General features: G+C 40.4%; 1 protein-coding gene across 15 annotated transcripts in view; it reads left to right on the forward strand.

Annotated features, from left to right (window-relative positions):
- The first annotated feature begins 323 nt into the window (after positions 1-323).
- Positions 324-16,563, forward strand: part of LOC1278696 (breast carcinoma-amplified sequence 3 homolog) — a 68,414-nt gene continuing 52,174 nt past the window's right edge. For 8 of the 15 annotated variants that reach the window (XM_061647993.1, XM_061648002.1, XM_061647920.1 and 5 more), the window contains exons 1-3: positions 324-473; positions 12,611-12,944; positions 13,036-14,773. In XM_061647993.1, the coding sequence (XP_061503977.1) occupies positions 457-473; positions 12,611-12,944; positions 13,036-14,773 (2,089 nt within the window). In that variant the 5' untranslated portion in view covers positions 324-456. Of the gene's footprint in view, positions 713-788; positions 984-7,544; positions 7,644-7,714; positions 7,911-12,610; positions 12,945-13,035; positions 14,774-16,563 lie in introns of those variants that run through there. The other 7 variants (XM_061647980.1, XM_061648010.1, XM_061648016.1 and 4 more) reach the window with 5 other exon arrangements.

Raw genomic sequence — 16,563 nt, forward strand, 5'->3', positions numbered from 1 at the left:
GGCCTTCCGATAAAATCGCATCCGATGGAGCACAGGGCGGTGGCAACGCTCATCGGATGCGATTTTATCGGACGCGATTTATATGGGATTTGACAGATAACGTCGGACGACGAAATCGCACGTCCGACGTTATCTGTCAAAACCCATATAAATCTCGTCCGATAAAATCGCATCCGATGAGCGTTGCCACGGGCCACAGGCACGGGCCTGACTAGTCTACATGACGACACCTCCCTTATACCCACTTTGGTAACCTACCAAGTTCGCTATGTTTATTTGTACACCTTGAAAGTTCGTTGTCACAGGAACAAAAAAGTTCGCATGTGTACTTGATGATAGATGTAAATGAAGGCTGCTTTATAGAAAGAGGTTCTTTATATCTATTCATTAAGACAGTATTGCTAAATAGTTCCCATAATACACTGTTTTATTGAATGTACATTTCTTTTTTCGTTGATGTCAGTTGAAGTGGTGTGAGTATACAAACAAAGGGATATTAAATATTGCTACCGACAATCGTTCATGTGTTCATGACACACATCTGTTTCAATGAGCTTCAGAGAGTGTATGTGTGTGCTTTGTTGAGGACCTAATTGAGCATTCAACAAAAAAATATCCATACGAATATAGCAACCACCATTTGGAGCAGTTAATTCATTGGATTATGTAAAGTAAAATCACAAACTACGAGCCATCTAAAACCTTCTGACAGGTATGTCCTTCAAAATCTGAAATTGATGAATATGTGACCCTTATGTTATATATAAATAAAGTCATTCATTTCTAGATGCGCAATAGAGTGTGTGTTATTGTTTGGTAATGTCAGTGAATGACTTGTAAATTAATCAAATTATATTTTAACTGTATGCTTAGAGTGTTAACAGTGTTTTACGAAATACGTACTGGTGCAATAGAAATGATTTTCAGATTTGCATTTATTTGTTGTAATACTGCCCTTTGATAAAAGGGTGTTTGGCTGGCTTGTGAGTGGAAGAAAAAACTATATTTTAGCTGTTTGCAATTAATCATAGTTATTTTTTTTAAAGATAATTAGGAAATATGGATAGAAATTGTTCTCATCTTGATATTACCTTCACTTCTGGGTAAAGATAATATTGATAAATGCCATTTTTACAAGAGGCATTAATCCTGATATAATGATGGGTTCATAATAGAAGCCTAACAAACCGTGACCATAGCGCAATATGAAATCTTAACTTATCCTCGGGCATTGATTTTCATACTCTTGCTGCTGCATCGTATTATTGCAATCGTTGCTTTTTTTCGTGCTGAAAGCTATATGAAAAGAAAATATTGCTCCATATCGAATATCTTTAAAATGATTAACGGTTTACAGATTAAGAGTCTCTAATATCAACACAATTATCGACCACTAAAATATATTCCCTAATAGAAATAATAGAAAATAGCAGGGAATGTTACGAATACGTGTTGATAGAAGGGAATGTATCCGTGTTGTTGGTTTCAAGGCCAGTCGCAGAGTAGGGATTGATAGGGAACTGATACACTTGTGACACGTTCTCTACACAGAACAACTTTTTCCATGCAAAACTGGCAACATTTTGTTACAGTTCTGTTCCCATCCTCTGAGGCAAAACAGAAGTGGAACCAGGTAACTTAACTGAAAATCATACCCTTTTGCAGTTTGGACCGAGCAATCCAAACATTATTCCTTTAGAATCTGGTCACTTAAAGTGGCTTATATACGCGGAAAAACAATCAATTTTCAGCATGGAGAAATGATTTTAGTATCAAAAGAACGATATTAGCATTTCAGCAACAAATAAATAATAAATAAAAAAAAAAAAGATGCACGCATGAAAGACCCTAAATAACCAACATACCGAAAACGTCACTAATTTCTTGTTCTAACAATCCATTTGCATAAAAAAGCTAAAAAAACACTACAGAAGCGGCCACTTCAATGTTGTATGAGTACATTTTTTATACACCGTTAATTCATTTGCTCAACATGTTTCACCCCAAAATATGTTGAATTATGAAAAGAAGACAATTAAACGTGTGTTTGTTGTTTGTTGTGAAACATTTTTTTTTTTTTTTTTATCCGGCGCTACAACCGCTTTGCGGTCTTGGCCTGCCTCAGGAGTGTCCGAAACCGCTCACGGTCTCGCGCCTTCGTCTGCCAGTCCGTTATCCCGGCCTTAATGGCGGACGCCTCCACGCCATCTTGCCACCTCAATTTGGGCCTACCACGCCTCCTCTGTCCTTGTGGACGGCCTAAAAAGACTTTACGGGCTGGGTCGTCCGTTTCCATGCGTACAACATGGCCAGCCCACCGGAGCCTGGCGAGCTTAATACGCTGTACGACAGTGAGGTCGCCGTACATCTCGTATAGCTCGTCATTATAGCGGCTCCTCCATTGTCCTTCCACACATACGGGGCCAAGTATCCTTCTGAGCATCTTCCTCTCGAACGCGGCTAAGAGGGCTTCGTCAGATTTGGACAGTGTCCATGTCTCAGAGGCGTATGTGAGTACTGGTACTATATAGGTACTATATAGTCCCAGCTTCGTCCGTCGCGACAGGTTCTTTGAGGTGAACTGCTTTTTCAGGCTGTAGAATGACCGGTTGGCAGCCAGCATCCTTGCGCGCAACTCAACTTCCATACTGTTGTCGTTGCTGACCTTTGACCCAAGATAGGTGAATTCTGGGACGACTTCAAAAGTGCGTTCACCTATCTGTACATCACGCCTACGTAGATTTGGATTATTTATTGGTAGGTCCGCTGATGTTGCCACCATCAGTTTGGTCTTTGCCTCGTTTATCTGCAATCCGAGGTTCTCTGCCGCCTGCTCAATCCCTTGGTAGGCTTCTGCTACATAGGAGAGCCGCAGACCAATGATGTCTATATCATCAGCGTATGCCAGGATCTGGGTTGACTTATAGAAGATGGTTCCCGTAGTCTCCACCCTCGAGTCGCGGATGGCCCTCTCTAGCGCCAAGTTGAATAGGAGACAGGCAAGCCCGTCCCCCTGGCGCAGACCCTTGGTGGTAGCAAAAGGTCCTGAGAGTTTTCCATCCACCCTCACCTGGCATGTGACGTTGGTCATAGTCATTCTAACTAGCCTTATCAGTTTGGCCGGGATTCCAAATGAGCTCATAGCGTCGTACAGTTTTACCCTGGCTATGCTATCGTATGCGGCTTTGAAATCTATGAAGAGATGGTATGTGTCGTTTCTGTGTTCAGCCATCTTCTCCAAGATCTGCCGCATGGTGAAGATCTGATCAGTGGTTGATTTTCCGTTTCGGAATCCTCTTTGATAGTTTCCTACTATCTCTTCGACGTGCGGGACAAGGCGATCCTGAAGGATCAGGGAGAATATTTTATAGGCAGTATTCAACACCGTAATACCCCTGTAGTTGTTGCAGTCCAACCTGTCTCCCTTCTTGTATATGGGGTAGATGATGCCGAGATTCCAATCACAAGGCATCGATTCGCTATCCCACACCTCAGTAACAATTTGATGAATCTCGTTTTCTAGTCGTGCACCTCCATTCTTGACCAGTTCGGCTGCAATTCCGTCGGTTCCGGGTGCCTTGTTATTTTTCAGCCGACGGATAGCCTTTCGTGTTTCTTCTATGCTAGGTGGCAGTAGCATGACATTATCTGCTAGTGGCGCTTCTAGCTGTTCGCTAAACTGGTCATTGAGTAATTCATCAAAGTACTGAGCCCACCGCGAGAGGACCTCTGGCTGGTTACTGACCAGATCTCCATCCTTGTTGCGACAGCAGGTTACCTTAGGTACAACGTTGTTTCGGTGACCTGCTATCGCTTGGTAAAACTTTCGTGTCGGTCCGTACGCCTCTCTGGTTTGCTCGAGTTCCCGCATGTTTTGCTCTTCCAAAGCATGCTTCTTGGAGCGGTGAACTCGTTTCTCTTCGCGTCTGAGCCGTGAATATTCCTCTGCGCATGCCCGCGTTCTATGCCGTTGCTGCATTGCTCGGTATGCAGTATTCTTACGTTCGGTCACTAGTCTGCATTCATCGTCGAACCAGCCAGATTTGGTGTTGCCACGACGTGGTGGGAGTATATTTCTTGCACAGTTTATTATTTTTGTTTTTAGAGCGTTCCACCTCTCGCTCGTAGTTTCATATCTGTTTTCTGGTAGTAGAGACTCGTCTAAAGCGGCTTTGAATTCCTGTTGGACAGTAATGTCCCTTAGAGAGTCCGTGTTGAGCCGAGGCTGCGTGTTTTCTCCGCCCCCATTGGCGCGGGGGCGGGCGATTCTACAACGTATCACTAAGCCAACCAAGTAGTGATCGGAATCGATATTGGCTCCTCGATAAGTTCTGACGTTTAACAGGCTCGACTGTCGTCGGCGGCTTATTAACACGTGGTCGATCTGGTTGAAGGATTCGCCATCCGGGTGCGCCCACGTCATTTTGTGGATGTCCCTCCGCGCAAATTTGGTACTTCCTACAACCAGATTGTTCGCTGCGGCGAACTGGACCAATCTACTACCATTATCGTTACTGTGCTCATGCAGACTGTGACAGCCAGTGTATTGGCGGTACATTGGCTCCCTACCGACTTTTGCGTTGAAGTCCCCCAGGATGATTTTGAGGTCATGCCTGGGGCACGCATCTATAGTTCTAGCGAGGCGGCCGTAAAAAAGGTCCTTCTCCTCTTCCTCTTTATCTTCGGTAGGGGCGTGAACGTTTATGAGGCTTATATTAAAAAATTTGCCTCGCATGCGCAGGGTGCATAGCCTATCGCTTATAGCCTTGAAATCTATGATTACGGATTTCAGCCGGGGACCTACGGCGAAACCCGTTCCGAGCACGTGGTGGCGGTCGTGGCAGCTGTAGTAAATGTCGTAGCATTGCTTACCACGCCTGTTGTGCACACCGTTCCCTAGCCACCGAATCTCTTGTAGAGCTACGAGGTCCATGCTCAGTGTGGCTAGGGCGTCATCAAGTTGTTTCAAGGCTCCGGCTTTGCTAAGAGTGCGTACGTTCCATGAGCCCATTTTTATCGTTGTCCGGGGGCATTGCGTTGGGTCGGTATCGTTAAGTCCGTTTCGTATCCTTCTGATGCTTTCTGTAGTCAGTTGTTACGTGAGACTGGGTGACTGGCCCTGCGCCCACGTGGCCGTTTTATTTTGCGTCGGGTTGCCCCCCCGACGTTCAGGCACCCAGTTTCCCGGGATACCCACCCCCCTCCTGGTTCGCCATATGCCACCATCCGCCCAAGGGGTTGGATCTAGCCCGTGTACCCAAGCTAGGATATATGGAGGCACATGTTACCACTCTGCACGACGAGGACGTGTCGGAATAGGAGTTGGATGGGAGAGCCTATGTTATCCCTCGGAGGGCTTCGGATCCCATCCCATTACAGAGCAAAACATTGTGAAACGTTGTGAAACATCCTTGTGTAATATGTGTTTGTGTGCGTGTGTGTTTACTAGCAATTGGATTCTTTCATTTCGCTGGTCATTGCTCATTTAACCGTATTAATAAACGGTGCCAAGGACCGTAAAGATAGGGTAACTGTACCAGTTTTCGGCAGTGTACCTATTTTCGGCAGGGTAGCTATAAACGTAAAATTCTGCACAAATGCGGTAAAAAAATTTCAAAAAATACAATTTTGTAGTGAAAGTGTACTTATTTGATATTCACATACGAAGTTTCACACCATTTCATAACGTATTTTCCAAAATATCAAATAAATTGTGCTTTTTTTCGACAGCTTTGCTGTCAGCCAATCATTCGGCAGGTTTTGTGATTAAGAGAATCAGAACAGTAAAACTATGAAAAAGTGGTGTATATTAAAGATTTTATGCTTATTTAATTTATTCTAACTTGTTCTGAATTTTAAAATCACGATAAACAGGTTATTTTTCACTTTAAATGCTGCCGAAAATAGGTACAGCAATTATCCGCAGTACGCGATACTCGATATACGCGAATTCGCAGTACGCGATTGCTCTAAATTTGACAGCTCCATGTGTTTTTTACAAATATTTTAATACTTTGAAATATTTTATGCTCTTTTTGAGTTTCCCTTATGTTCTTTTTGCATTTTGCATTAAATTTGTGCAAAAGATACCTGTTTTACAACAAAAAACTTTAATGCAAAACTCTGTGGCGATATTTTTCAACCCCAGAACTGGTAGTGTAAACTATTTTTCCATACAAATCCGCTATACGCGAAAACTCGAGATACGCTATTGCGCTCGGTCCCGTACGATAGCGTATATCGGATAATGACTGTACCCAGTAAATGTTCATTTTTGACAGCTCAATGTTGTGGGCTCCTGCCGAAATTCGGAACAATAACACACTTTGAATTTGGCTGAATATTCCTTTTAAAATTGATCAGAACACTACAATGCGTATGTCGACACATAATATGACCTTTCTTGTACCAAATATCACCAATTTTTCGACAAAAAATGCACTAACTTAAGAGAAAAATAAATATTTGTAAGCCAGTTCGCACCGTACGCTATAACCATCAAACTGTCAATGGCTGCTCTGTTTAAATGTCGCATCAAAATGGCTGTCCAAACGGGCCAAAATAAGCAACATAAAATTAATAACTAAAGTGCTTTTTAACACCTATCTTAGGAAAGTCATAGTGTTAAATTGCTTTAAACATTTTTTTGTACATATTCACATTGATACAAACATTTTCTGACCCGTATTCGCGCTGCCGAAAATAGGAACACAGCCTGCCGAAAATAGGAACAAACTGCCGAAAATAGGAGCAAAATCAATGATTGCATTTTCACGAATATTTATGAAAAAGGGCTTTGAACCGGTAAATAAAAAATATTGTAACATACTATGATAGTTTATCAACCAGAATAACAACACTTTCAAGAAAAATAATGAAAAATATTGATGTGTGAGCAATTTTTGTGAAACTGCTGCACTAGCCTGCCGAAAACTGGTACAGTTACCCTATCAGGCCCGATTATTAAACACAAACGGAAATGACACAAGACAAGTGGGTCAAGACAAACGGAAAATAGGTATGCATCAAGGTGGAATGTATAATGAGGTGTAGTTATAGCGCTTTTGGCGATCCCCCCCCTGGGCTCCGATTTTGACAGATGGTTTTCCGCTTGTATATGTATTGATGGATTGTTTACGTTTTGCATGGTCAATATTTGGTGGAGATCAATTTGGGTGAATATTTTAGTTTATTAGAACACAGTCCGTGATTTAAAATGGAAATTTTTCTTCGAGAACTTGAAGCGTTCGTCAAAAGCGGAAAACTAACTGTCAGTTTTCTTCGTCGATTCTTCTTCCACCTAGCTGTCAAAACGGGCTTATAACTTGACCTGATATCTTTACGGTCCTTGGTATGCATTTTGAAACCGTTCTTGTGACAGACAAGTTTCGTTAAATTTTTTCTTTCGTTAAAGCTGTGTCGATGTGTCAAAATGTTCAAAATCAAAAAAAAAAAACGTAAACAAGTTTATTTAAGACACGATCGTTTATCAAGCTAACAATCCTTGTTTAAAACATCGAAATGATTTTATCCCACTTCGTAAGTGACGATAGCAGCAGTGAAGAAGAAACAACGGTAGATCTGGCAAAACAGCGCCGACTGCTTCGAAGTGTTTTCGACCCGTTACAGCTTTATAACCAAGCGTGAGTTAAGCATACGGATCATTTGTGCAAATCGTGTTATACATGTTTCATTTCGTGGTTGTTAATTTCAGATTTAAGAAAAATTTTGTGTGACGAAGGAAATTTTCCTTGACATTCTGGCGGAGATCGAGCCCTCCGAGTATTTGTTATTACTAAAGGTGTATGCAATATTAGATGTGATAATTTCATGTGCGTATGCTGTTGGTTGTTGAAGCAGCCACTCACTGAAGAAGTTGCTGGAATCCAATGCTGTTGAACGCAAACCAGGTGCGTGAGCCCTTCATCTTTCGACTACCAGCGAAGAACAACAGAGGAAGGAAATAACAGCAGCTTCTTAACCCAAAACAGCAGCACGTTACCAGTATCTCCCGCTTATCGCCATTTGTATGGATATGGCAGTACACATATTTTTATTTAAAATGATAAAATTTGATTATTTCTGGAATAAAATACTTATATTTTGTCGTGAAAGCAACAGCAACAACTCTGTTGTTGTGTTTTGTCGGTCAAACAATCTGAGATTGGCGCCTTTCCGTGATAAAAAGCTGACGGAAAGCAGTTTGACAATTTTGGATTTCCGTTTGTGTTTCATAATACATATCTTGGCAGTATGCTTGTGAGTTTGTGTTTCGTAAAAAAAAACCAACACACAACACAAACGGATGTCATAATACAAATCTTCCGATTTTGACAACTTGTCTTTACAATTTGTGTTTAATAATCGGGCATATCAGGTCAAGTTACAAGCCCGTTTTGACAGCTAGGTGGAAGAAGAATCGACGAAGAAAACTGACAGTTAGTTTTCCGCTTTTGGCGAACGCTTCAAGTTCTCGAAGGAAAATTTCCATTTTAAATCACGGGCAGTGTTCTAATAAACTAAAATATTCACCCAAATTGATCTCCACCAAATATTGACCATGCAAAACGTAAACAATCCATCAATACATATACAAGCGGAAAACCATCTGTCAAAATCGGAGCCCAGGGGGGGGGGATCGCCAAAAGCGCTATAACTACACCTCATTATACATTCCACCTTGGCCCCTATGTTAGAATGACATCTAACGTAGATGAGCTTTGTCTAGAGTTTGATGGAATCAACATGCATTCCATCAAACTCTAGACAAAGCCCATTGTATTACCCAGACATGGAAAACTGTCCTTTTTGTATTTCTTCAAAAAAGGATTTACCTGCTTGATTAGCTGTGGCACAATTGCACATTCGATGTCGTGCGTTAAGGGTTCCACAAATTTAAAGGTCTCCACAGGTATTTATTGTTAGTATTGGTTAGTTTTTATATCTTTTTTAAAACCGTTTTAAGTTCGTAGGCTGAAATTTCACCCTGTCAGCTGTTTGCATTGTATAGCAGTTATCGAGCAGCTATCTAAGTGGGTATAATATACAGGTGGGCCTATCCCAAGATGTATACATTTAGAAGGATGATTTTGATCGCTTCTGCTTCTAAGTAATGATTTTAAGAGTGTTTTGTGTATTCGTCAAGCCTCCAGAAAGCTCGTTGGAGCAAAAGTTTTCACCCATGCTGCTAAAAAGTGATATTCAAATTTAGTTAAAAAACATGCTATGAGACCCCCTGGACTACATACACTTTGATTCCAGATTCCAAAATCTCTTTGATGCAACTTGAGATAAATGTAAACATCACCTTGTTTTGCCATTTTTACCAGCAGGTACTCGAATGTAATTCTAGCTTTGAGGCTAGAATAATCTAGACTGAAAATCGTAGGCTAGTTTTGTGCGTGGTTTTGTATGGAGTGTTTACATGATATCAGCCTGCAACTGTCAAACTCCATCCAAAATGCTGACTAGAATTGTGAAAGGCCCCTAAATTAGTGTTTCCACTTGGATGGATCCATCCATCTAGGATCCATGAAACATTTTGGACCTAGCTTGAACAAAAACTCAGCTGTCTTGCTCCATCTTCGATACCACACCTGCTTGCACACATTCGCAAGCGTGGAAATATACGCTCCCGATTTCATGTTCTCGCGAATTGCCTGCTGCTGTAAGAATGTTACCGTAGCAATAGACGATGCGCAATCTTAGATTGCGCATATATTTATCTGTCAAACGGATCGGTTTGATATATTTATCTGTCAAAAAATATTTATATATCTCGGACATATAGGGTAAATGTACCTATAGTGGTGGTAGTACCAATAGTGGTGCTATTGCTCTAAAATGCGGTTCATAGGGCAAAATAAAAGTATTTAAGTTATTTAAGTTAGTGTGAAATGTTCTTTAACCTTTTACAAAGGGTTTAAAAGTTAAATGGGGCCATTCCGTTACTTAGTGATCGAAAAATCCATTATTTTGTGAAATGTGTCAACATTTTTCCAAAATCCTTAGGATTTCATAACGAAACTCATATTTCTGTTAACGTTCTAAATGATCACATACCCACGCAATTACTAGTTTTTCAACATGACTGTTATGGAATGTTATTGTTTTACTAAAATTATTTGCATTTTGACCATATTTATGCATTTTTAAGTGTTTTTTACCATAGTGCCATTATAGGTACACAAAACAGGCATGTTCCTATAGTGGTTATAGTTATAAAATCAATAAATACAGGTCATTTTAGATTTTTTCGAGGAAATTTTTGACATGTCGTACTGTTTTCACTAAAATAAGCAACAGAAATGAGATTTATGTAGGTAATTTACCAAAAACAGGCCAAAATTCGCTAATCTGGCTGAATGAAAAATTGACTTCAAATCAAGCACACTCTTCCGGGTGTAGGTTGACGACAGGTGTGATGCAGTACTTTAGTGAATAGTTTCATCAAGCAAATTTATACATTTTTTTACGATCAAATTACGCAAGAAACCTATATTATGGCAGTAATCGTTGCTATTCACACGAAAACATCTTCAAAACTAAGTTATATCGATATTATACACTGTTTTGAGGCATCCTTGTTTACCACCACTATAGGAACACAATACGACGACTATAGGAACCATACCACCATTATAGGTACAACGAAGCAATCACAAAAATATGTATTTTTTCGTAAATTTGATGTGTTTCATGGTAAAAATGGTTGCGATTGCGAAGATAAAACATATTCCAATTGCTATGTGTTAAAATATTCAGAAATTGTCCTTCCTGACACTTTAAATCCATTAAAACACATCGGTACCTCTTCAAATTGCACCACTATTGGTACATTTTCCCGAATCTTGAAAATTTATGCGCTTGAATTTATCTTGGCGCAATCTGAAATTGTATGGAAATGACGTTTATAGCTCAGGGTTGGCTACGCGAAATGACATATGTTTTGATAAATCGGTAAAAGTAAGGCTCAGCCCTCTAAGTTACGCTAGCGTTACGCGTAACGCCTGTTAATCACAAACCCAAGCAACATTTTTGAACGTTTGTTTTAACCGCCGTGGATGAGCAAATTAATAGATAATCATGTCTTATTATTGTTTACTTTTATATGATAATTAGAAAAGCTATGTTGATAATTAGAAAAGTTGTCACAACTTCAAGAATTATAATTTTAACAATCTCATAAATAAAAGATGTAAATAATAAAAAAAATGATTATTTATTTATTTACCCAGTTATTGATAAAGTAGTATAATGAAATACTTACAAGTATTTGTTAACTTCATTAACCTCATTTTAAAAAGAGCCCTTGCATCTAATGTAATTTTTATTCAAAATGGCCAGAAACATAGATTGAAAAGGTAATAGTTATATTTCATAAATATGTAATTTAGTTAAAAATATTTAAATATTTTATATTTTCTAATCATAGGAAATGTTACTCAAATTGAAAGCTTTTGGGGTTGTCATGAGCTTCCTTCTTTCAGACTTTTTTTCATTAATCATAATGCAACAATGAAAAATATTAAACCTGTTATTTAATTGTTATTTAAAAATTGAATCTCCTTGAAATCGGTTCATCTTACAGCAATTAACTTTTTTTTCATCTCAATTTAAAATATTTTTTATTCAAATAATGTACACTGGTCGGTCGCCTGGATGACAAAACTGTAGTAAAAATGCTGCTTGGGAATATTTTAAGGGATGTAACGCTTCTCCAATGTAACGTAGAGGGCTGAGCCTTACTTTTACCAATACGGTTAGAGTGAATGTGCAGCGTTTTTCTCTGTGCTTCCTGTTCTCCCCCCTCGTTCGTATTTCCTTCTAGCATCGATTCGATGAGCGAATCCAGATTCGACCGCGCAGTAAATTTGTAAGGTTTCGTGACAATGAGATACTGTACGAAAATATACACGACATTTTCATTTAGCATCCGTGGTCCATACAGAACGCCGATACCCCAAACACCACCGGCCAATGTCAAATTTTCGATGTTGGCGGGTGACTGATGAATGTGTCCCTTTCCTCTCCTTACTTATTTCATCTCCTTCCTTTTCCACTTCTCCTAGAACTCATACAAATGGAATTCTAGAGAGCAGTGGAGAAGAGGGAGGAATCAGCTTTTTGCTCTCTCTCAAAAAATAAGTCCAAAATTGTCTGCCTTTGGGTACCAGTTTGGGTACTGAGATACCTGTTCTGGGACAAATTATAAAGTCTCGAAAGCCTGTATAGCCCGTTTTGTCGCGTAGGATCTTACACCAAAAAGAGAAGAAGAAAAATTTGTGTAAGGATGATGTGCAGATTTTCCACAGCACCATGTTTAACGCTATTCTGTAGTTGTGCAACAAAGTGACTGCCCGCCAGGCTGACCTTTTTTTAGCGATCGAATTTGACGATGCGGGCGAGAGCTCTTAGAAGGCCTGAGCAAAGATCATGAAATTGGATTATTAATCAAATTTGGGTATTTCCTTGGAAATATGGTTTTCACGCAGAAAAGTTAAATGGTTGTAATTATTAATGCACTAATTTTAACCAGTGTTACATATTACTAACAATTAAAATTGTTCTCCGTCTACTAATTTTATTAAATTCTTCTCAAATTCCGTAGGATACCATATCTAAAAATGTCTGCTGAATCCCAACGAAGCCGTTTAACGAATTCTGCTTGTGAAACCGGTATCAACGTGGTGCGTTGCATGCCCAAAATTGTACCTCCACAGACAGTCAACGACCGATCGATCATAGATAGCGTGGCCGGATTTATCAATGACGTTACATTGCAAGGACAGGCTCCGCTAGGTGATAGTAAAGATCATATTCTATGGGTTCGCTTTGAAAACGCAGCCGACATCAGTGATCCATCCTTGGGTGACGATTGGGAACTGGATGGTGGAATAGCACCTCCGTTGCTTTTGATATTGGGCTATGTCACTGGTGTACAGGTAAAGTATTAAAACAATTCCAACTGACTTATCCTTACTGATATTACGCAAAATTGTGTGCTTAGGATTAATCGTGTATTTTTAATTCAAGGTTTGGGTCGTACCAGCCAATGGGGAAGCTTCGGAAGTATTATCTTGGCGTAATGGAAGTGTTAAGTGTTTGCGCGTGCTACCTACACCTACGTCTAGTGATCATGATTCGATTACAGAACCGACAGACCAGTTCACTCACAAGCGCCCTTTAATTGCACTTTGTGATAGTGGTGCAAATGGGAATGGTGCCAGCGCAGGAATGGCTACTTCCAATGATAATTTCCAGTATTGTGCAGTCAACTTTATATCCCTTAAGGACGGCGAAACAGTGAAAAGCATAAAATTCAAAAGTATAATTGTGGACATCTTAGCGAATCGTTCTTCAATTGTAGTTACATTTCCTGAGCGAATAGCCGTTTTTGATGCTCGTACATTAGAAGATCGCATTACAGTGACGTCTTGTCACCCAAGCCCGGGACTTAATCCAAATCCAGTTGCGCTAGGGTCTCGCTGGATAGCATACGCGGAGCGGCGCCTAATTCCATCCAAACGCTCAAGTGGAGGCTGCGAAGGTGATGGTGTCACGAGTTACACTGCAACTGTTCTGAATGCAGCTAAAAGCTTTGGCAAAGGTCTACGCGAGTTCAGCGAACATGTTGCGGCTGGATTGACTGGTAGCCATCTAGGCTCTTCTTTGAGCTCTAATCTGGTTGGTGGAGGCAGCAGTTCCAATTTAGGTGGAGTTGGCGCAGGTTTAGTTACTGGAAGTAATTCTAACTCCGCAAGCGAAACAAGTGGATTAATTGCTGGAGGCATCGTAAGCGGTGGAGGGATTATTTCCGAGGGTAATCAAGCAGGCGTTGTTACAGTTTTGGATATCAAGCATCCTGTCAAGGACGTAAGTCCTACTACAGGTGCGCCAATTACTGTCACTGGTAGAGACCCCATCGTTGCTCATTTTATTGCTCATTCCGAAGCAATAATCGCTTTGGAATTTGATGCATCTGGTATGTTACTTCTTACTGCTGACAAACGCGGGCATGATTTTCACGTGTTCCGAATACAACCTCACCCAAGTGGATCGTCGCTTGCGGCTGTGCATCATCTATATGTATTGCATCGCGGAGATACCTCTGCTAAGGTACAAGACGTTGCATTTTCATGTGACTCTCGGTGGGTGGCAGTATCCACGCTCCGCGGTACCACTCACGTTTTTCCCATAACACCATATGGTGGACCAGCAGGTGTGCGAACGCATGGCTCTCCTCATGTCGTGAATAGATTATCCCGATTTCATCGATCAGCAGGACTCTCGGTTGAAGGACGGTCAAGCAGTCCCGTATCGTACTCCGGTGATACTGCAATCGGTTCTAATAATGTGTCTGCTGCGATGGCTTATTCAAACCCTCGCTCTCCTCCGTTCCCACATCCAACTATAATACAACCGCTTGCACAATTGAGACAATCTACTAATTTGATAGGAAGCGGGGTAGGAGCTAACATCGGAACCTGTGTCTCTAATGGCTCAGGATCAAGCAAATCAATCTGCGGAGGACATCTTGCCAATCATCAGAGACAGCGTAACTCTTCTTCATCGTCATCAGATGATTCTGTGAAACCATTACGTGTATGCGCCACCTTTGCAAAGGCTCGCTCGTGGCTGCTCGATCTTCCTGGTGGTGTGTTGCGTGACATTCCTGCCCATCGCATACAGCGCAAACCAGTTGATTCATTGTTCATCATGGCAGCTCATGGAGCTTTAATTCAGTACGACCTGGAACCCAAGCATGCATCAGGTAAGCGTTTTTTTCTGATTTTGCCAAATTATGTTGATGTTTTCAACTAGATTGTTTGAATTTATTTTACTTTAATTTATGTTAAGTTTAAAAATTACAATAATGGTAAGTTTCCAGCAAGGTGGATTAAAAATATCAGGTGGTGGTATCTAAAGCATTTTGACAATTTATCACTTGACGAAAGAGGCGAATGAGGCCAATTGGCTCAAAGTCTCCATACAAAAAAATCACTTGACGTAAGGTCCCCAGGATTCAAACTATGTTTAAATTTTTTTCATTTGTTCATATATTTATCTGCCACATTTTTTCGATTGAATATACTTTAAACATCCCGGTCTGGTGGTACAGTCGCTAACTCGTACGACTTAACAACACGCCCGTCATGGGTTCAAGCCCCGAATAGACCGTGCCCCATACGTAGGACTGACTATCCTGCTATGGTAGCAATAAGTCGCTGAGCCAAGCTCACTTCACTAGTGCGTACAGGCAGGCCTTGACCGACAACGGTTGTTGTGCCAAAGAAGAAGAATACTTTAAACATATATTTTGGACTTTGCGAGTTCTTATTAACCATTAAAAAAGAGATTGAAGTTTGTTATTTCTTGAATTTATTGTATAATTCATTGTGTTTTCGACACGATTGATGATAAAAACTAAAAAATCATTTATTTTTCCTATTGTCACATTTATTCCTCGTTATCAGTGAGACACATGGACAATTTAAAAGAGATCAGATCTCTTACTCACATGATTTAAATTTCGTGACTAAACAAATCATCAAATCTTTTGTTATTATATTAATTTTTTTCTATAAAACCAATAGACAGACAAAAATGTACGTAGTAACAAAGAAATCTATTCTTGCTATGCTTGGTGTGCTGAAAACAATGGTTATTGATTTTAAAATGACGTAAAGCCCCTCAACTATGGCGACCCCTCAAAGACCTTTTTCCATCACCTGATATTTTTAATCCATCTTGGTTTGCAGTGCTGCAAAATGTCAATGTCATTAAAAAATCTGACTGAAACAAAATCCATGTCAGCGTCACGTATTCAATTATCATAATCAGAGTTGATACTCAAAACGATTGTTGTGACCAATACATGTTTCGTGACATTTTTGCAACCAAAGCTTGGTCATGATGTCATGATTTTTTTAAATGTGATTTGTAGATTTAAGCCGGTCTCGTAGTACAGTCGTCAACTCGTACGACTTAACATGCCCGTCATGGGTTCAATCCCCAAATAGACCGCGCCGCCATACGTAGGACTGACTATCCTGCTATGGGGGGGAATCAATTAGTCACTGAAAGCCAAGCCCACAAGTGGGTACAGGCAGGCCTTGACCGACATCGGTTGTTGAGCCAAAGAAGAAGAAGAAGACGATTTGTAGTGCAAAATGTCAATGACGAAATTCCGGCTGAAACAAAATAATGTCAGCGTCACAAGCTCTACTGTGATGATCAGAAGTGAGAATCAAACAGTTGATGCGACCATCACATGCTTGGTACTATTGTGTGCGACCAACTCTTGGTCAGTGAATTGATCACAATATTTTGTGTCGGTGATCATCCCAGTAATCATGGTGGGTGCGAGTGGCTCCAAGAAACAAAATGAGCATGTTTTCGCGCTCTGTTTGACCCGACAGACAATCAAAGCAGACAGAGCGAGAAACATGCTCATTTTGACGCCTTGGATCACACGCCCAGTATATTCCAAGAATGTCGTGATTATCATCGACAGAAAATGTCGTGACCAAGTGAGTGATCAAGAGTTGGGTGCTTAAAAAA

The sequence above is a fragment of the Anopheles gambiae genome, chromosome X (assembly GCF_943734735.2).
Source record: "Anopheles gambiae chromosome X, idAnoGambNW_F1_1, whole genome shotgun sequence".
NCBI classification, from domain to species: domain Eukaryota; kingdom Metazoa; phylum Arthropoda; class Insecta; order Diptera; family Culicidae; genus Anopheles; species Anopheles gambiae.